The 22266-nt window shown below is 38.7% G+C and overlaps 1 protein-coding gene across 2 annotated transcripts in view; it reads left to right on the plus strand.

Annotated features, from left to right (window-relative positions):
* LOC127429132 (dihydropyrimidinase-related protein 3-like) overlaps positions 1–22266 on the plus strand; it is an 88660-nt gene that overhangs the window by 63630 nt on the left and 2764 nt on the right. For both annotated transcript variants that reach the window (XM_051677973.1, XM_051677972.1), the window contains exons 9-13: positions 608–764; positions 2024–2165; positions 2479–2649; positions 15610–15789; positions 22101–22257. In XM_051677973.1, the coding sequence (XP_051533933.1) occupies positions 608–764; positions 2024–2165; positions 2479–2649; positions 15610–15789; positions 22101–22257 (807 nt within the window). The remainder of the gene's footprint in view (positions 1–607; positions 765–2023; positions 2166–2478; positions 2650–15609; positions 15790–22100; positions 22258–22266) is intronic.

Below are 22266 nucleotides of genomic sequence, written 5' to 3' on the forward strand. Positions count from 1 at the left end.
CAACCTAGCATTATATCAGCAAGTTTTGTATGTCCAAACACCACTCACGGTTTCTTCAGATAATGTCAAAATCTAGTTGTATTCTGCAAGCATGACATTCAAGAGCCCATCTGCCATATTTCAGAAGTTAGAGGCTGTTGAGAGGCATACCAGGCATGGATGGATGGAAAGACAGCCAAATGAGATTAACGGCGTAGCAGAGGAAGATCAGTTAAGTCACTGGCTGGAATGGGCAGATTGGATTTCAATAAGTTTCTTTTAATTCAGCACCCAACACGTACTGTATGTAATGTCATACAAAGTGGGCAATATATCGTATAGAGCTGTGTCCAAATTCACTTTTCATAGTGAACTATGTGACATTCATTATGTGGTGAATAGTGAGAGTAAACACGTTAATTCATAGATCATTAATAGATTGCCACTTATTTTGATTAGCTCTTTTCTGATGGGTTCCTTGAGTGTTTACAATCCAATTTAACTTCACTGCTGAGCACATGCATTCAGTTGACATGAAACTCTTGCCAATGGGAACCCTTGTAGGTCAGCATTCTCATGCTGTGTCCTTGAGTTCCAGCTGTTCTTCATAATGAGGCTTTGTTTCTAGGTAACGTGGTGTTTGGGGAGCCAATCACGGCCAGTTTGGGAACGGATGGGACTCATTATTGGAGCAAGAACTGGGCGAAGGCGGCCTCTTTTGTGACATCACCACCCCTCAGTCCAGACCCAACCACTCCGGACTACCTGAGCACCCTGTTGGCCAGGTAAACACAAAAATACCACAACTTATTAGTTATAAGTTGTATTTAGCGTGAATGTATCTGTTCCAGTTTCACCCAAATTGAGATTATTCAAACACTCTTATTGTTTTTGAACCATAAAACTCATTGGATAGTTATCAATAGGGGTGGGTAAAAATATAAATTTTCTGATGTGTGACAATCTTTATTTGAACGATCTCAATATTGATTCTCAAATCCTAAGATCGATCTTTTACTCTATGCAGCAACCCTCCACTACAATGAGAGGAAATCACTCGTATTTGCAACCAAATTTCACGCTATGCGACTAAAATGTATATATTTGGCAACTGCTGGTAAATATTTATATTTCAATTACCAGTAATTGTGTAGTATTTTGGTGGAGTATTCAGCAACGAGATCCTTTCACTGCTGTTGAGAGTAAAAGTTGTTCCGTGTAATGTGTCCAAAGACGAGATCCACGCAACCCTTTTGTCATTTAATAATGTCTCTTTTAATACCCTTTCGGTCCTCTACAGTCAGCTGTTGATCAAAAACAAGAAAAAAGAAACATTTCATTCAAATCACATATAGCACAGATGAGATAAAGCCATTCGAGTCTCTCTCGTTAGCATGCGCTCTTTACAGAAATGCTGGTTTTCTTAGAGACGGTACCGTTTTTTAGCACGAGTTCAACAAATCAATGGAAATACATGTAAATAGAACAAATTATGCAATAAAACAATAAACATGTAACAAAAAATTATATATGCAATATAATATCGTATTTATTGATTAAAAATGTTAAAAAAATGTAAAAGCTAAAATGTGACCAAAATGATGAAAAACTTATAAAATATAATTAGTCAAATTAATATTTTATTGTACCTAGTTAGAAGGTCCCCTGTATAATTAACAGCATTAGCTGGGAGAGAAATTCTTTCATATGTAAGCAAAAGGGACATTATAACTGAAATATACCCATATGAATTGGAATTTAATCGAGAGCTTGTGAATCAGAATCAAATCGAATCGGGAAATCTGTATCAATACCCAGCCCTAATTATCTATTTAAAAAGATATCGCCCTATTAAGTTGCTCAGCTACTTTTTGCAAGTAGTGTAGTGTAGCTAACTACTTTTTTAAAGCTAGCTTGATCATTGTTTCACTACTTGTCAAGTCAAATTGAAATTATGTGTAGTTTGTAAGCTGTAGTTACAAAATACCTTCCACATGTAGTTTTTTTTTCGAATGACCGCTATTATTCTGTGTGTCTCTGTCAGTGGCGATCTTTCAGTGACAGGCAGTGCTCACTGCACATTTAGTGTGGCTCAGAAAGCCATTGGGAAAGACGACTTCACTCAGATTCCTGAAGGAGTGAACGGAGTGGAGGAGAGGATGTCCGTCATCTGGGACAAGGCTGTGGTGAGGATCATACTGGACAGATCCGACTCTAAAATCTGGTTGGATAAGTCCAATTTCAAAGCCGTTGTACAATAGCTGATATATATATATATATATATATATATATATATATATATATATATATATACACACACACACTGTGATGTTAGCTGTTCTGGAACTTACGCCAGACTTAGCCATGGAATTAGACATGCCACATTTACTTTTTCATATGTCTGATGTTACTTAGCTCTATTGCAGTTCAACCTAAACTGAGTGTTTCAGTTCGTTGCCAGTTGGGTCAAAGCCAAAGCCATGTTTTTCTTTTGTTCAGGCCACTGGTAAAATGGATGAGAACATGTTTGTAGCCGTGACGAGCACCAACGCTGCAAAGATCCTGAACCTGTACCCTCGCAAGGGCCGGATAGCGGTGGGATCAGACAGTGACCTGGTCATCTGGGACACAGACGCCATTCGGACCGTTACTGCAAAAACACATCACTCTGTAAGATCTCGGAGAGCTGCACACAAACAAAGTCCAGTGTCACATTATACTAAACACTATATACTCACCTTTCAAAAGGAAATGGAAAAGGCTAGGCAGAGAAAGAGAGAGAGAGCTGTTCTGACTGGCTTCCACTGAGCGTTTAGTTCCTGTGAGAGGAAATAAAGTCTCTGTGGATGTTTGTAACTAATCAAACCATGCATGATTTAGCACTGAAGAACCTAATAGAGGCACTTCATCTGCGTTCCCTCATATATAAACTCCTCCAAAGTTGGGGAAGCTCCTTCAAAAATGTACTTTGCCAAACTACAAGCTACTCATTATTTATAGTAGTAAAAACTACTCTGCCCTGCACAGGCAAAACGCAGTAAGTACACATTTAGTTAAAATTGATTTCTAACCGAAATCAGGTCTCTTAGACTATGATCTGTCCTGTGACAGACAGGTTTGGCTCAACTATACTGAGATTCAGAGAAAATGTTGATTTTTCTGTTTCAGTGTTAGCGTAGTTACTGCGTTTTGGCTTTGTAGGTCAGTACAGTCAAGCTACTCTGTTGAAACATTTATTGAAGGTACTTAAGTAGGCAAAATATTTTAAATTAACAAAATAAATATCAGATTATGTCATTCATATTATAAACAGACTCAAAAACATTGAGCAGGGGCGGTGTTACGTTTCCTGAGGCCCCAAGCAACCATCCAGCTGGGGGGCCTGGGTAGCTCAGTGGTAAAATACGCTGGCTACCACCCCTGGAGTTCGCTAGCTCGCTAGTTCGAATCCCAGGGCGTGCTGAGTGACTCCAGCCAGGTCTTCTAAGCAACCAAATTGGCCCGGTTGCTAGGGAGGGTAGAGTCACATGGGGTAATCTCCTCGTGGTCGCTATAATGTGGTTTATTCTCGGTGGGGCGCATGGTAAATTGAGCGTGGTTGCCACGCTATCCACACGCGCTATGTCTCCGTGGCAACGCGCTCAACAAGCCACGTGATAAGATGCGTGGGTTGACTGTCTCAGACGCAGAGGCAACTGGGATTCATCCTCTGCCACCCGGACTGAGGCAAATCACTATGCGACCACGAGGACTTAGAGTGCACTGGGAATTGGGCATTCCAAATTGGGAGAAAAAGGGGAAAAATCCCAAAAAAAACAAAAAACAATTTCTAACAGCCCAACATTGCCACAGCCAAGTACATACAAAATGTTTAATGAAATAAAAATCTAAATATAGATAATGAATGCATGTTTTCCACAGTTTTTCCATGAACACAAGTATTTGATTTAGAATGGTATTTAATTTAGAATATAATAAATAAAATTTATATGCACGAATACAGTAATAAAAAAGCTAATTTACATATATTTTTAGAAAACATTTTTTTTTTTAAAGGAATAGGGTGCACAAAAACTACAACTTCTCTTACTTATATTTTGGAACCCAGATGAATATTACCTATTGTTCAGTCGAGTTTATTATTATAATATGATACTGAAATATTATTATTTTGAGGATTTGTTTCACACAAAATAGTCAGATTTACTTCACCTTCACCTGGAGCTTTTATTTTGACCATTGTCCATAAAGGAGGAGCTCGAGCCTGAAGCTCAACTTGAGCTTTAAGGCTACATCCACATTAATCCGGATACTTTTGAAAACAGCGTGTTCATTTTCAAAACGCTCTCCATCCACACTGGTGTTTTCCAAAAGTTGCTCGTCCACACTAAAACGTATGAAAAATCTTAAATCCCTTACTGCGCGTGTGAAAAATCGCCATTCCATGTACTGTTTAAAATGCAATTGTCCTAGTGTTCCGTTGCCAGACAGCTATTTCAAGTAAACTTCTCGTCGCCTTTGAAGGAATGCAATGTGAAGGTTGTACAAAGTAGCAATTATCTTTAACAACGTTATTAAAGCGAATAGCAGGCACAGCAATGCTAATACAACATGGACTGCAATCTTGATGGTTTTTGGATGAATGGATCACATGACTGCCTCATATGACAGCAACCCTTATGAAAATCGAGAGTTCATGGCAAATTTGCTGCAAACTTGCTGCAGATTCGCCACTGATAATTTTAACATGCAAATGAGCTTTGCATTTGTTCATTGTTGCCAAAGGTTTGCCAGAGGTTCACCACTACCGGCGAAGAGCTGCAAACTTCTTGCAAACATTTGCGGTAAATCAAAAGCTCATTTGCATGTGAAAATAACGAGCGGCAAATTTGCAGCAAGTTTGTGGCTAGTTTACATTTTTTTGTAAGGGAAATACATCAATCGTTTTCAGATATCTTTGTTTTCCCTGTCCATACAACAATGCAAAGATGCCGTTTTTAAATTTATCCACTTGGGAGAGCGTTTTCGGAAAAGCTCAGGTTTCGCTGTCAAAAACCCCATCTCAGTGTGGACGGATGGCCAAAACATAGCGAAATGAATGTGTTGTCAAACGAAAACGTATTAGTGTTGACGTGGCTTAAGTCTAATTAACTGAAGTTAAGATTAAAATGATAAGAGAAATTAAGGAGACATTGGGTTGGTGGAGGGATGCTGGAAGAAAGAATTCCAAACAAATTAGAGTACAACCAAGTTGAAAACTATGTAATGAACAGCAGCATTTAACTAAATAATTTGCTATGATAAAAGAGGCAAAATGGCGTACAGAAACGTCTAATTAGAGATTGGTGAAACGTAGGTATAGCTTGTTACTGGAAAAGCTTCACTATTTTAAAAACTATTTTACTGTCACACTACTGAAAAATGTATTTAATGTTAGAACTCATATTATTTGAGCTGCAAAGTAGTTTAAATCGTCATTTTTACAGTCCTTTTAGGCTTTTGGTATTTTTGACATCATCATGGTAACGAAGTTGTAAAATTGGCTATAATTTTACACAAAAAAGTTTAGTAAGATTTAGTAGATTTTTTCCACACTTAAATCATGTTAACACACATATTGTTTACGTCTTGTGGCTATACTGTTGAAATGGTGAGTATTTTAATGTGTACAGATTGGCCCCCATTCACTTCCATTGTAAGTGCCTCACTGGAACCCAGATTTTTGCTTCTTTTTTTTTTTTTTTTTTTTTTTTTTTTTTTTTTAATGAAAAGGAGGGGCAAGTCAAAATAAAAAAATGTTGTAATCAATATTATGCCACAAATGCTGTTGATTGAGCTAAATTTGTATTAAACCCAGAATATTATTTTAAGAGGAGGGGCAATCACAATGATGGTGATCCGTGAAATATCATAAGTTTGTCCTGAATCCCAGATCCTGATGTAAATCTAAAAAAATGCCAAAATCTCCAATAGTCTTTTGAAAACAGCATTTTTGGGACATTTCCAGCTCAATTTTAGTGGGGTTAACTTACACCGATGTGCCGAAATATTATGACCACTCACAGGTGAAGCGAATAAAGTTGATCATCTTCTAACAAGTCCACATGTCAAGGTCTGGGTTGATTAGATGGTAAATGAACAATCAGTTCTCATAGTCAACATGTTGAATGAAGAAATGGGCAGGAGTAAAGACCTGAGCGACTTTGACAAGGGCCAAATTGTTATGGCCAGACAACTGGGTCAGTGCATCTCTGAAACGGCAAGGCTTGTGGGGTGCTCCTGGTCAGCAGTGGTGAGTACCTACCGACAGCGGTCCGAGGAGGGACAAACCACAAACCAGCAACAGGGTGTTCGGCGCCCTGCGATGTCCGAGGGCAATGAAGGCTATCCCGTCTGGTCCGAACCGACAGAAGGTTTACTGTGCACAAGTCACAGAAAATTTTAATGATGGTTCTATCAGGAAGACTTGCAGACTTGAGTGAAATTTAAGATGACATTTATTTGATGAATATAAAACAGAAATGTAATGTCTCTCTTTGGCGTAAGCCCCGTCTGGCGGTCCAAAGAAGTTGTACTCGGAACCGTCATATCCTGCCGGAGATAGGAGGCAGGGGCGAGGAGCCTACCCCCGTGCAGGACGGGACTCAACTGGTGGTGGTGGGGTGTTGGAGGTTGCCATGTTAGCACACTGAAACAGCAATGTGATAGATTGTGAGCAGACTTATAAAGCAATGGCTTACATGTGATTGGCTAGGAGTTACCTAGCTAATGGTGCGATGATGTACAGCTGCTAGTCTTCCCGCTAGAACTATACTGCGCTTACATTTACTGGAGGAATGTGTCACAACATGCGGTGCATCGCACCCTGCTGTGTATGGGGCTGCATAGACGCAGAGTGCCCATGATGACCCCTGTCCACCGTCGAAAGTGCCCAAAATGGGCACGCCAGCATCAGAACTGGACCTTGGAGCAATGGAAGAAAGTCGCCTGGTCCGATCAGTCTTCTTGAGATTTTCTTTTACATCATGTGGATGGCCGTGTACGTGTCCTTCGTTTACTTGGGGAAGTGAGAACACTAGGATGTGGGAAGACGACAAGCCAGTGGAGGGAGTGTGATGTTCTGGGCAATGTTCTGCAGGGAAACCCTGGGTACGGCCATTTATGTGGACGTAAATTTGACACGTGCCACCTACCTAAACATCGTTGCAGACCAGGTACACCCCTTCATGACAATGGTACACCCTGATGGCAGTTGCCTCTTTCAGCAGGATAGTGTGCCATGCCACACTGCACACATTTTTAATGGTTTGAGAAACATGATGAAGAGTTTAAGGTGTTGCCCTGGCCTCCAAATTCCCCAGATCTCAATCCGATTGAGCATCTGTGGGATGTGCTGGACCAATAAGTCTGATCCATGGCAGCTCCATCTCACAACTTACAGGACTTGAAGGATCTGCTGCTAATGTCTTGGTGCCAGATACCACAGGACAACTTCAGGGGTCTCGTAGAGTCCATGCCCCGGCGGGTCGGCGCTGTTTTGGCGAGATACGGAGGATCAACAGCATATTAGGCAGGTGGTTATAATGTTTTGGCTCATCGAGGTATATTCATTTCCATGATTTTTTCAGACCTAGGAATTTTTAAATTTTTATATTTCCAAGTTTTCCGTGACCATGGTTACCCTGTGTAGAATATTAGTAGCAATTCAAGCAACCTTTGTTTCACTGAATGAGTGGAACACTCATGTTGTCTGTGCTGATGGTAATAAAGAAGAAAGCTCCATTTAGTTGCTAGTGGTCAATTCAACAACAGGAAACATTAGGCCACTTACAGGGGCGTTGTCTAAGCAGAGTGTGACATCAAACCCTGAGCAGCCTTCTACATTTCCTGTATGGGGGGGGGGGGGGGGGGTTATTTCCAAACCAGAGTTCTCAAACAATTACTTAAGACAAGTAATACAGTACGAGCAAAGACACAAACTGCAAGCATTAGATTAAACAATATGTAAAATCAGCAATCATGTTGTGGGTCCCATATTTTCTGTCAAATGTTTAGAATCAGAACTACACAGAGAATAAAAATGTAACCCAAAAAAGTACTTCTTGTGGTAACAAGTCTGAAATAATACATAAGATCAATGAAATAACTTGACTACATTAGATTACACCAACAAAGCTCACTTTAAGGGTTAGATCAGGTAGACATAGCAGTGTAGTGAGTGGTGCTGATTTCTCAATGAATCACTCTTTTGTCCAGAAAGTGAAATGTTTGGATCATTTCAGAGCTGGTAATTTCAAAGTGTTTCATCACTGGGATTCAGATTCAGCAACTCCTGCACTGCCAAAATGACATCACATGTTCATTTCCTTTTCAGTCATTCCCCAAGAGACCATTACACATCCAAACTGACATGGCTGCCATTGCCAATCACTGCAGACAAAATGGCTGATGTTTATTGATTGTTTACTCTCTGTAGCTCTGTATCCTTGGTTCCCATTCTCCTCAAAGTCAACTAAAACATGATTTCATCAGCTGCGAGAAAGTCTTAAGGTTGTGTTCATCTACATGAGCCAGAATTCTTGGCAGAAGTAGCGAACATGTCATTTCCTGTTCATGAATACAAAGGATGGATGAGCGCCAAATACTGTGGATCAATGCAGAACATCACAACATTTACAATATCCACTAGAGAACAACTGATTTGTGAGAAATAGTACAAGAGGGGAGTATAGTACTAGAAAAGAGCAATATGTCATTTAAAAGGTGTTGAAAAATAGAAAGAGAAAAGGATGTTTTGTCATTGCTATATCCAGCTGTTTGTATGACAGAGTAAATAAAGGACTCTCTTTCTCTCTCCCTCTCTTCTACACATGATCTTTATTAGTGTGAAATATCTCACTATTTTTCTCCTCTTTGCGCAACAAGCTCAAACTCTAAAAGGCCATTTGTGACATAAATACTGTAAATGACATGTGAGTTAACTTCAAATTCAGCATGAAATCAAAATTGTCCCTCATTTTTGACTTACAAAATTGGCTTGCATGATTCATCAGTGAACACAAGTCGACTGAATTGGATTTGAAGTCCTGTCCTACTTTTATATCTAGGGCTGTCATTCAATTTAAAATTTGTATCAAATTAATTTCAGGACATTAATTAATCGATATTTGCTAAGAAATGCAGTATAAATAATACATAATAATTCAAATAATTAAAAATATTATGTAATTCAAGTATATTTAGATTGAAATATATTGCATTATTAGACAATACTAAATCAATCAATCACATTTATTTCTATAGCACATTTAAGAACAACACATGTTGACCAAAGTGCTTTACATAATCAAAATCAAAAACACATCATTATTCAAAAACGGCATGCACATTCAGAAAACATAACATACTATAGCAACACTAGTAAATATAGATACACACACTAGCACAGTCATAGGCAAGGGAGAAAGATGAGTCTTCAAATGAGATTTACAAGATCTGACATCCAGAGGCAAATTATTCCAAAGGTGAGAAGACGCTATAGAGAAGGCACAATCCCTTTTAGTTTTTAGAGGGGACTTAGGGATGGTTAAAAGAAGACTCTGAGATTATCTTCATGTTTTCAATGTTTATTGTGCACACCTCCCACTTTTTTATGTGGCAAACTCGTGAAATCGCCCCTCTGTGACGCTTTCTGCAACTCTTGTCATGTGGAGGGCAATGCGGTGCTTGACGCTGGTGTTGAACGGAGCATTGACGCCTCCTCAACTCATGTGAAACGCGCTTTACAATGATGAAAAAATTTCGTGGACCAGTGATTGTCTTACCTTTTCACCCCTCATGAGTTTGCATCCCTGTAATTTGTTGTGGCATTGCAAGAACAAATCTACAAATTAGAAAAGAAGCAAATTTGTTGTTTTATCATTACCCACTTAGCGCTTTTGCCACCTGTGACCTCACACAGCGTAGCCTACCTATGTGACTTTTTTTCTTTTTTTTTTTTTGCATAGCCAAATTTCAAACATTACAAGTAAACACGCTACTAAGACAGACAGAAAACATATACAAGTTCTTGAAAAGGAACAATATTAACGATGGTTAGCCTATGTGGGATAGTGGTGTGCCGTAGAATTTTTTAGTTGTAAAAAGTGTGCCGTGGCAGAAAAAAGGTTGGGAAACACTGGTCTAGGAGACTGATATTGCTGAAAGAGTTCAGTAATGTAAGAAGGTGCCAAACCATACAGAACCTTAAAGACAAATAATAAAATCTTATATTGAATTCTAAATTTAACTGGTAGCCAATGGAGAGATGCCATCCGAGGTGAAATACTAACTTGCGTCCTAGTTCCAGTCAAAAGCCTGGCAGCAGCATTTTGAACTATTTGCAGATGTGACAATGAAGCATGTGAAATACCATAATACAATGAGTTACAGTGATCCAGTGGGGAAGAAATGAAAGCATGTATAACAATCTCCGGATTCTTAAAAAAAAGAAAAGATTTCAATTTAACAATGGCCCTTAGTTGGAAAAAGCCACCTATTACCACAGAATTTATATGTTTATCAATCTTTAAATCAGCATCGAAAAGCACGCCAAAATTCCTTGCTTGATTGTGCGAGGCCGAGGGGCTCTAGATGATTAATTACATGTTTAATTGTACCAAACAGTGGCTTTAGAAGTCAATAAGTAGTTTTTTCCCCATATCATTGAACAAAAGCCCACAGTCGACAGCAATCTATTTTGCTACTGAATACTTACTAATATAGAACGTGTTATTTGAATCATGTTGAAGTTACTTATAGTTGAGTAGATTTAAAAGTTAAAAAAAATTGACATGAATCGTGGGGCCTGGTTAGCTCAGCAAGTAAAGACGCTGACTACCACACCTGGAGTCGCAAGTTCGAATTCAGGGCATGCTGAGTGACTCCAGTAAGGCTTCCTAAGCAACCAATTGGCCCGGTTGCTAGGGTGGGTAGAGTCACGTTGGGGAAACCTCCTCGTGGTCACTATAATGGGGTTCTCGCTCTCGGTGGGGTGCGTGGTGAGTTGTGCGTGGATGCTGCGGAGAATAGCATGAGCCTCCACACACGCTAGGTCTCCACGGTAACGTGCTCAACAAGCCACATGATAAGATGCGCGGATTGACTGTCTCAGATGCGGAGGCAAATGAGATTCGTCCTCCGCCACCCGTATTGAGACAAGTCACTACGCCACCATGAGGACTTAGCACGCATTGGGAATTGGGGATGCCAGATTGGGGAGAAAAGGAGAGAAAAATATATTTTTTTTCTTTTACATTTTAATACATTTAAATGTTATACTTCTGCAGGAGCAATGTTAATGTATAAAATATACAACAGTTATTTCTCATCCTCAGATCTGTTTGGACGAGATGTTCCATGAGTTCTGATGTCTCACACCATCAGCACTCAGACGCTTTACTGTTTGTATCACTCCGCTTTTGTTCACGGCATTCTAAAGTGTAAGAGCAGTGCAGATGTGTAAAAGAGCTCTAGGTGCGTCTCTTTTCATTTACACCTGTGACATTAAAGATTTTAGCCAGCAGGTGGTGACAAAAGACCATTTTTGTGTGTTATGAGTCAGCGCTGCCAGTCAGCGAGCAGTTTCTTTTAAGTCATCGGCAATTGCCACTCAACTCATTATCGGTCGGATTACTACTAGACTACAGCTGGGAAATACAGTTAAACTAACAGCTTCAGCATTAAGGCTGATCACAGCTGAAAGACACAACAGATGAAATAATCACACATACTCAAGGTGCTTACTTACCAGAGCTTCTGCGTTGGGAGCAAAATGCAGATGTAAACATTCAACATGGCGGAGGGGAGAACGAACTGGCTATCTCAAAATACTCAGGGGGTACCCCGCTTGAACGGCTATTTTTTTACATAGTGAAAATAGGATGTATGACCAAAATTACATTAACTACAGCAAGCTGACTAACACTAAAAATGAGGAACAGCTGTAGCTTTACTGTTCATCTCTGCTTGGGAGGCGCGACAGACACAGGTAATCACACACGCTCAATCGCTCTCTCTCTTTCTCAAACACACACACACACACCCTTGTTTCTCCAATAACTTGTTAGAAACTGTCTAAACAGTCGTTACTATTTCTAAAGTGATGTTTTAGAAAACTTTGATTTTACGTAATTTACTCATCTTTCTCATTCAAAACAAGAATAACTTCATCTATGAAACACAAGAAGGAAGGATTAGAGGATCGCGATTGTGACTGTCAAGCCACAAATTAACATAAAAGCACCATAAAAGTCAGCCATATCACTTCTCACGCTATATTTAAATTCCTCTGAAGCCATGTGATAGGAACAGGCAGAAATATATGTATTAATTCACCTTTTCACCCAGTAGAATCCTAGAATCTGGCGTGTGCAGGCAAACATCTTTGTTTACATAAGCGCAGCGTAGTGAGCGCACCTGAACGCATCTTAGTAGAAACGGCGAGAGCTGCGCACAGGATGCATGCGCTGCAGTGCCAGAAAAAATATACTGTAAACAAGGCTTAAGGAGAAAAGGTGGATGAAAAGAAGGCAGTGTTCCGGGCACCCACCACACTTTGAGAACCACCGACTTAGGAGGTCCACTGATTTAGTTCCATTTCAATTAGGATGCTGCCTTAAAGGGCGTTCACACTGCTAGTGACTTGCAGAGCGACCGGATATCATTAATTCTCAACCAAAACTGACAATTTCCAGTGACACGAGAGATAGAGGACCATTGGCAACATAAATATATATATAATTTTTAAATGATGCGTGAAAAAAACGTATGAAAAATTGTCGGCATCTTGGGGGTTTAGTGGTGGGGATTTTAATCTGTTGAGATTTAGAGGTGTATAGTAACGAACTACAAATACTTTGTTAAAGTACAGTTTTTTGAAAATTTCGACTTTATTCAAGATAAATATTTCTGTTGACTTTCACTTTGACTTAAAGTTGCACTCAGTAACATTTGTCTTTGTGTCATCTTGGACTTACACTGACACCTAGTGGCTTGGATGCAGCATAATTTAAAATCAATAGTTTTCAGTTTCAGATGTCATTGTAGAAATGTAGTATTCACAGTCAGTCATGATTGCTTTAATCAGTGAGTGAAAGTGTCAAATAACAGGACGGTTACTGAGATTAAGAGAGTAGTATTCAGCTGGTCATGTGATTCTAACATGGCAGCCCCCATGTGCAGACCCTCTCCATGTAGAATAAAACAGCTTTTATAAGGTTACTGATATGACTGGAGTCTTCATTTTAATGTGAGTGCTCATGATTTCCTACATATGTCTTTAGGAGTTAACTTTTTTAATGTGGAAAACAATTACTGAGTGCACCTTTAACTATGTTTTGAAGAGAAAATTAATCATTTCACTCAGATACATTTCTCCAGATCCTTTTGTTAGTTTTGCGATGGTGGACCGCAAAAAAATAACACATCTGCACATGTAAACTGCACGCAGATCGGTGAAAGTGATGTCCGATTTGGAAACAAATAGTTTTAAATTGAATCTTTTTATTAATTTGATTCTTTTGAATCAGTCAAAATGATTCAAAAACCAGTCTGAACAATTTATTTAGCAAATCGATTTGCAAATCTGAATCAAAATCACAAGGAGAACCCTAAACTAGTGAAAACGAGATTTGGGTTTTGATTCACCCCAGTGACTTTTGAATTCGTTCACCAAAAAATATTTTTCAGATTTGTTCACGGGTTTGTTCGTTGACAATTTCTGCTAATTACTCCTGTGCACCAGTAGGTGGCGTCAGAAAAGCGTCTTTTATGTGTTTTGAGTTGTTCATGACCAAAACAAGTCCTTTATTAATTATCCTTTATTGAAACCTGTGTGTCTACGTATCTACTAAGAAACGTCAGCAGTGTTTAAGCATCATAAGCGTTTACCCACAAATTACAGCACAGCTATCATTTTGTGAACTGCTTAGCATTACTTTTATCAAACTATAGAAAAAAACACAACAATATCATAAAAGTAATTTTGAGTTTTAAAAATATCTATATATAATTTTAATGTGTGGTTATCCATCACATTTACTCATAATTCATCCAGGGGCGCAACTGAGGGGTATGCAGCATCAATGTTGGATGTCAGTACTCGAAAATGAACTGATATTTATGTTAGCTGGCCATCTGTACCTCTCGGTAGAGGTCTGCGCAGGACCATTTTTTTCCATCCCGCACCCACAAGTTTCTATCCCGCACCCGAACGCTCCCTCTGAATTTTACTCCATGTTCACCCGCTCTCTTCCTGCAATGATTTTCTTCCCGACCGCTCCCGTTCATGCAACCCCGCATTTGTTTTCCACACAGGGCAAAAGTGTGGAAATATACAATAAGTGTACACAAATAACGTTTTATTTTTCTGTGATTGCTATATCAGATGACGCATGACACTTAAATTGACCATTTTCTAGTCCCAGTTTCACATCCTTTGATGACGCATTGTGTCCACGCTTTGCTCTGCCATTCTTGTAAAGCACCGTTGACTAAATATTGGAAAATTTAGTTGTGTGCCAATTTTTATGTTGGGTTTCTGTTAATTGTTATCAAAATAACTGAATTGTAGAATAAAATAATAATAATTATTATTTTAACTATATATATTTTTTGCATTCATGAATTAATAGCCTAATATAGAAATAGCCTAGATATCCACATCTGATTTTTTAGGTTTTTCTCTGACCCCCCACTTCCACACACAATTCATAGACATATCGTCTGCTACCGCCTTCAGCGCGGAAATTTAATACCATGCCACGAGAAATCTCATCGGGTTCCGCTGGTCCTGCAGTAGTTCTGCGGGAATGCAGACCTCTACTTCTCGGTAACGTTAAATTTCGGTTAACTTCAAGCCTTTCTTCAAGATTTTCAGTAATAAAGTGATAAGTTAAGCCTACCAATCCCTCTTTATCCACTTGGGCATTGTTTTCTTCATTTCAGTGTACTGTTTTTCTGTGCCCAGGCCAGAACATATTCCCCCTCTGACCATTTTTGTCATGTGACAGTCAGAGCAACATCGTTAGGCAGAGGGTTATTTATAAGGTATTATGGAGATTTAAAATGTATGATTTTGGCGCCCACCCCCTCTCCCCCCAACCCTCATGTGGTGCCCCTATGCATTGCACATGTTGCATACCCCATTTTTGCGCCCCTGAATTCATCCGGCCCCTTTCTTGTTGGACGAGATTTCTGAACTGAACAAACAACATGCCGCCTCCTTTCATTCCGGTGGTCATTATATCCTCGTTCATAAATGAGATGCCTGAACGAAACATCACTAGTGGGTCTAATTCATACATTGATAATTGTTGATCTTGTTGATCAATAGGCTATATTTAATTTGTTATTAGATTTTCAAAAGCTATGGCCATTTAGCCCACCAATAATGTTACTGCGACCAGCCTGTGAACGCCTCCTAGCAACCAACAGTACAGAGACAGGCCACCTCAAGCGATAAAATCTCAGACAGTTTGGGTTAGGGTTCTGAACCCAGGATAGGGTTTGGAACCAGACCTAGCATCACCCAAAATACAATAAAAGCTCTCAAACGTCATCCCTGTAATCGATGTTGCTGTGTTCCTCTAGGTGGCGGAGTATAACGTGTTTGAGGGCATGGAGCTGAGAGGAGCGCCCCTGCTTGTCATCTGTCAGGGGAAGGTCGTTCTGGAAGATGGAAACCTGCACGTTACCTCCGGCACTGGACACTTCATTCCCTGCTCTCCATTCCCTGACTACGCTTACAAACGCATCAAAGCCAGGAAACAGGTACGGCTCAGTCTAGAGCAGTGTTTCCTAACCCTTTTTTTGCCGTAAGTAAAACCATACTTCACCATCAGACTGGGGAAAGTAGACAAGGTTTAGTTCACCCAAAAATGATAATTCTCTCATGATTTACTCACCCTTACATCGTCTCAAACTTTTATGACTTACTTTCTTTTGCGGAACACAAACAAAGATATCTTGAAGGGTGAATGAGGTGTTTTTGTCCGTACAATGCAAGTCAATGGGGTTCACAACTTTCAAGGTCTATAAAGCACATAAAGGCAGCATAAAAGTAATCCATATGACTTGAGTGGTTTAATCCATGTCTTCTGAAACTTTACGATAGGTTTGGGTGGGAAAGAGACCCGAATTTAAGTCCTTATTCACTATAAAGCTTGACATCTGCAGTCTTCTTGGCTCTTTCATGAGAAAAGCTCATTCACACACTTCCCTGTGCTTGGCACATGAGCAGAGTGCTGTACACAAACCAGACGCAGTGTTGCCAGGTTTGCGGTTTCCACGCCCATTTAGGCTATTTTGAAAATGAAGACGGAGGTTAAAATATTTTACTATTAGTGGTTAATATTGTACTTTTAAAATGTACCGTTCACCAGAAAGGTTGATGATTAATCCATAAAAAAATGACAATGCAGCATCCTACTGATGTACAATGATTGAGTACCTGGCAACCCGGATGCATTGTCAGAGCATCACCATCTTGAAAACTGCACTGTGTTACAGTTGGGCCAGATGTCAAGATGTATAGTGAATAAGGACTTACATTTTAAATTGTTTTTCTCCTAAAACCAGGGTAAGAAATGAAGGGGGGCTCGGTGCAAAAATGCCCTTAAAAATGTGGGGGCAAAAAAATGCCAGTTTCTATTTTTTTTATTTATGCCATCTGATATAGTTCTTTAAATTATACATCAAGAGTAGCAATATACATTATCACATTAAATATGATTTGAATAAAAGAATGACAGTGAATTTTATATATGTTTAGAAAATTGCCTTTATAAACATAAAAAAATGCCCCTGAAAATTAAATCCAGCAGGCAATTATAACACCTTTATGGACACTGCCCAAAAACCAATCATATCACTTCAGAAGACATTTAAACCACTCGAGTCTTATGGATTACTTTTATGCTACCTTTATGTCCTTTTTGGAGCTTGAAAGTGTTGGACCCCATTGACTTACATTGTATATACAAAAACACCTCATATGTTCTTCAAAATATCTTCATTTGTGTTCTGCAGAAGAAAGAGAGTCATCCAATTTTAAGATGACATAAGGGTGAGTTAATGATGAGAGAATTTATCAGTTTTGGGTGAACTATTCCTTTCATTTCTTAAGTCATTTTGCTTCTCAAGTAAATGAGAATACCAGTGTGCAATTTATGAAGGCTATATCTATGACACCAAGTATATCCACAGACTGTGTTGATGTTCTCCTTGATAACTTTAACTCAAAAGTTAAAAATGCTGTTGATGGCACTGCTCCTGTAAAGGTCAGGAAGATTACTGGCAGGCGTAAAGCACCATGGAGAAACACAACAGCAGTACAAAGCATGAAAAGAAAATGCAGAAAAACAGAACTAATGTGGTGGGAAAAAAAATTTGAAGTCCATTATAATATCTATAAAGACAGCCTTCATGCTTTCAATATGGAACGAGGTATAGCTAGGCAGAATTTCTTCTCAAACTTTATAAACAGCAATATAAACACCTGCACTCTTTTTGCTACTGTAGAGAGACGAACTAACCCCCCAGCACAGGTTCCCTATTAAATACTCTCTGACAACAAATGCAGTGAGTTTGCATCATTTTTCATGAAGAAGATCAATGATATTAGAATGGTGATCAGTTTGTCCTCATGTTGCACTCATGACAGCACCCACCACAAAAAGTTCAGAAATTAGTCACTATGTCTGAATTTGAGGCAATTGATGGCAAAACTCTGGAAGAAATAGTACAGCATCTTAAAACTTCAACCTGCTGTCTTGACACACTCCCCATGTAATTTTTAAAAAATGTGTTTAACTGTCTGGAAAAAGATCTGTTAGAAATAGTCAATGCCTCACTCCTTTCAGGCACGTTTCCCAAATCCCTGAAAACCGCAGTTGTCAAGCCCCTTCTAAAAAAGAGCAATCTGAATAACTCGTTAATAAACAATTACAGACCAATCTCAAATCTTCCTTTCATAGGCAAATAATTTAAAAGGTTGTTTTCAATCAGCTGAACAAATTCTTAAACTCGAATGGCTACTTGGACAATTTCCAGTCTGGTTTCCGACCGCATCACAGCACAGAGACGGCACTCATAAAGACACTTAATGATATTCAGCTAAATACTGATTCAGGCAAAATAGCAGTGCTGGTATTACTAGATTTCAGTGCTGCCTTTGACACTGTTGACCACAATATTCTCCTAGACAGATTGGAAAATTGGGTAGGGCTCTCTGAAACGGTCAGACGGTCCTTAGCTGGTTCAGGTCATTTTTAGTTGGGAGGGGTTACTATGTGAACATAGGCAACTATGAACCTGAGTGGACATCCATGACGTCCCACAAGGCTCAATTCTTGCACAGCTCCTGTTCAATTTGTACAGTTGTGCTCAAAAGTTTGCATACCCTGGCAGAAATTGTGAAATTTTGGCATTGATTTTGAAAATATGACTGATCATGCAAATTGTCTTTTATTTAAGGATAGTGATCATATGAAGCCATTTATTATCACATAGTTGTTTGGCTCCTTTTTAAATAAAAATGATAACAGAAATCACCCAAATGGCCCTGATCAAAAGTTTACATACCCTTGAATGTTTGGCCTTGTTACAGACACACAAGGTGACACACACAGGTTTAAATGGCAGTTAAAGGTTAATTTCCCACACTTGTGGCTTTTTAAATTGCAATTAGTGCCTGTGTATAAATAGTCAATGAGTTTGTTAGCTCTCACGTGGATGCACTGAGCAGGCTAGATATTGAGCCATGGGGAGCAGAAAAGAACTGTCAAAAGACCTGCGTAACAAGGTAATGGAACTTTATAAAGATGGAAAAGGATATAAAAAGATATCCAAAGCCTTGAAAATGCCAGTCAGTACTGTTCAATCACCTATTAAGAAGTGGAAAATTCGGGGATCTCTTGATACAAAGCCAAGGTCAGGTAGACCAAGAAAGACTTCAGCCACAACTGCCAGAAGAATTGTTCGGGATACAAAGAAAAACCCACAGGTAACCTCAGGAGAAATACAGGCTGCTCTGGAAAAAGATGGTGTGGTTGTTTCAAGGAGCACAATACGACGTGTGAGCTCTAAAGGCACGGGGAATCTTTTGAAAATTGATGGCAAGATGAATGCAGCATGTTATCAGAAAATACTGGCAGACAATTTGCATTCTTCTGCATGAAAGCTGCGCATGGGACGCACTCGGACTTTCCAGCATGACAATGACCCTAAGCACAAGGCCAAGTTGACCCTCCAGTGGTTACAGCAGAAAAAGGTGAAGGTTCTGGAGTGGCCATCACAGTCTCCTGACCTTAATATCATCAAGCCACTCTGGGGAGATCTCAAATGTGTGGTTCATGCAAGATGACCAAAGACTTTGCATGACCTGGAGGCATTTTGCCAAGATAAATGGGCATCTATACCACCTGCAAGAATTTGGGGCCTCATAGACAACTATTACAAAAGACTGCACGCTGTCATTGATGCTAAAGGGGACAATACACAGTATTAAGAACTAAGGGTATGCAGACTTTTGAACAGGGGTCATTTCATTTTTTTCTTTGTTGCCATGTTTTGTTTTATGATTGTGCCATTCTGTTATAACCTACAGTTGAATATGAATCCCATAAGAAATAAAAGAAATGTGTTTTACCTGCTCACTCATGTTTTTTTAAAAAATGGTACATATATTACCAATTCTCCAAGGGTATACAAACTTTTGAGCACAACTGTATATGCTCCCACTAGGCCAAATTATGAAAGAACCACATTGCGTACCATCGCTATGCAGACGACACCCAGATTTACCTAGCCCTATTGCCAAACGACTAAAGCCCCATAGACTCTGTGTGCCAGTGCATTGATGAAATTAACAGTTGGATGTGCCGAAACTTCCTTCAGTTAAACAACGACAAGTCAGAGGTCATTGTATCTGGCAACAAAGGCTAAATTCCCTTGACTCCAAGGTCTAAAGACAAAAAAATCAAGTAAGGAATATGGGTGTCATTTTGAAGTCAGACTTTAGTTTCAGTAGTCACATCAAAGCAGATCAGCCTATTATCATCTAAAAAATATAGCGAGAATTAGATGTTTTGTTTCCAGTCAAGACTTAGAGAAACTTGTTCATGCATTCATCACCAGTAGTTGGGACTACTGCAATGGACTCCTCACTTCCCTTCCCAAAAAGACCATTAGACAGCTGCAGCTCATTCAGAATGCTGCTGCCAGGATTCTGACCTGAACCAAAAAATGTCTTTACACTGGATTCCAGTTACATTTAGAATTGATTTTAAAGTACAATTACTTTAGTTTTGAAACACTTACTCATTCTTTATTAAAAAAAAAAAAAAAAATCACATTTTAGAATAATAGTAAAGTCATTAAAACTATGGAATAACATAAATGGAACTATGGGAATTATGTTGAGACTAAACAAAATCCAAAATAAATCAAAACTGTGTTATATTTTAGCATCTTCACAGTAGTCACCCTTTGCCTAGAATTTGCAGACATGTACTCTTGACATTTTCTCAACCAACTTCTTGAGGTATCACCCTGAGATGCTTTTTAAACAGTATTGAAGGAGTTCCCATCTATGTTGGGCACTTATTGGCTGTTTTTCTTTATTATTTGGTCCAAGTCATCAATTTCAAAAACTTTTTTTTATTTATTTATTAAATTTTAGTTTTATAATTAAATAAATTAATATGATGGCACAATTATATTTTTGTCTGCAAAACTAATTTCAAACATTTAAGCATACACCTTCAGATCAAAAGATTTTTAAGATCATGAGAAACATTTCGGTCAAGTGTTTCAAAACTTTTGACCGGTAGTGTAAATACATTGCAGATATGCTTGTTGAATATAAACCTATCGGACCTCTCAGATCATTAGGATCAAGTCAGTTAGAAATTTCATGGGTTCACTCAAAACAAGGTGAGACTGCATTTATGTAGCTATTACGCCACCCACAGCTGGAACCAGCTTCCTGAAGAGGTCAGGTGTGCTCCAACAGTAGCCACATTTAAATCCAGACTGAAAACACATCTGTTTAACTGTGCATTTATACACTGAGCACTGTGCTGCACTTACTGATTGCACTGCATCATTTTAAATCTGTTCTGTTCATTTTAATACTTTTTACTATTTTAAAATCTATTTTATTGCTTATTTTTAATTCTTGTTAATCAGTTTTTAAAATTAATTTAATCTTCTAATTTCTTTATCATTTGTATGTAAAGCACTTTGTGTATGACATGTGCAATAAAAATAAATTTGCCTTGACTAAATTAATCTTGTTTTTTTATTTTTTTATTATTATTTTATTTTTTTGTTTAAGATATTTTTATATACAGTAAGCACCCATATCTAAACTGGAAAACAAGATACAAATACTAACTAAGAAAATCATTTTTTGCAGTGAACACCCGATGCAACCTGCCTTGCCCAGCTCAAATTTTAACAAGTTTTAATAACTATGTTAAATTTGAACCTTTTTTAATTGCAATGTAACATTTATCAGTAAATGACTCCATTCATCTTAATGATTTCTTCAGTGAGCACAAAATATAACAGACTGACAGCTGCATGTTGTTAAACAACACAATGTTTGGAGATTTTGTAATTTTTTTCTTAAATGTGGTCCAGTTGAGAGATTAGACTTCAATGAACTCAAGAAGATGGTTCGAGTTAAAGAACAAGCCTTTCAATATAATAAATTTTTTTGTGCACAGTTTCAGTTTTCAAAACTAGCAAAGGGCATCTATTGTATCTTGCTTATCCTGTAGAAAAAGAGTAGATATTTCAGCATGATAAACCTCCTCAACTATTCTATTAGCAAAATATGGAACAAATTTCCAAAGGAGAACATTACATTTTCTGTTATTTACACATAGTTCCCCAAAACAACCCACATGAAGATAAACATATCCAGCAATCTTTTCAGCCAAACTCTCTCTCTCTCTCTCTCTCTCTCTCTCTCTCTCTCTCTTTCTCTCTCTCCACAAATCTGCAACCCATTTTGCAATGATCAGTGGTAAGGTCTAAAACTGAGCCCTCTTTGTTTGTTTTTCTCTCTTTTAAAGCTGGCTACACTGAAGGCTGTCCCCAGGGGCATGTACGATGGCCCTGTATCTGAATTTTCACCCATGCCGAGGGGAGGCACTCCCTCTGCCTCCACCCGAAACTCACCCACCAAAGTCCCTGTAAGGAACCTCCATCAGTCTGGGTTCACACTAGCAGGTAACCCTG

This window comes from Myxocyprinus asiaticus, chromosome 38 (genome assembly GCF_019703515.2).
Source record: "Myxocyprinus asiaticus isolate MX2 ecotype Aquarium Trade chromosome 38, UBuf_Myxa_2, whole genome shotgun sequence".
NCBI classification, from domain to species: Eukaryota; Metazoa; Chordata; class Actinopteri; order Cypriniformes; family Catostomidae; genus Myxocyprinus; species Myxocyprinus asiaticus.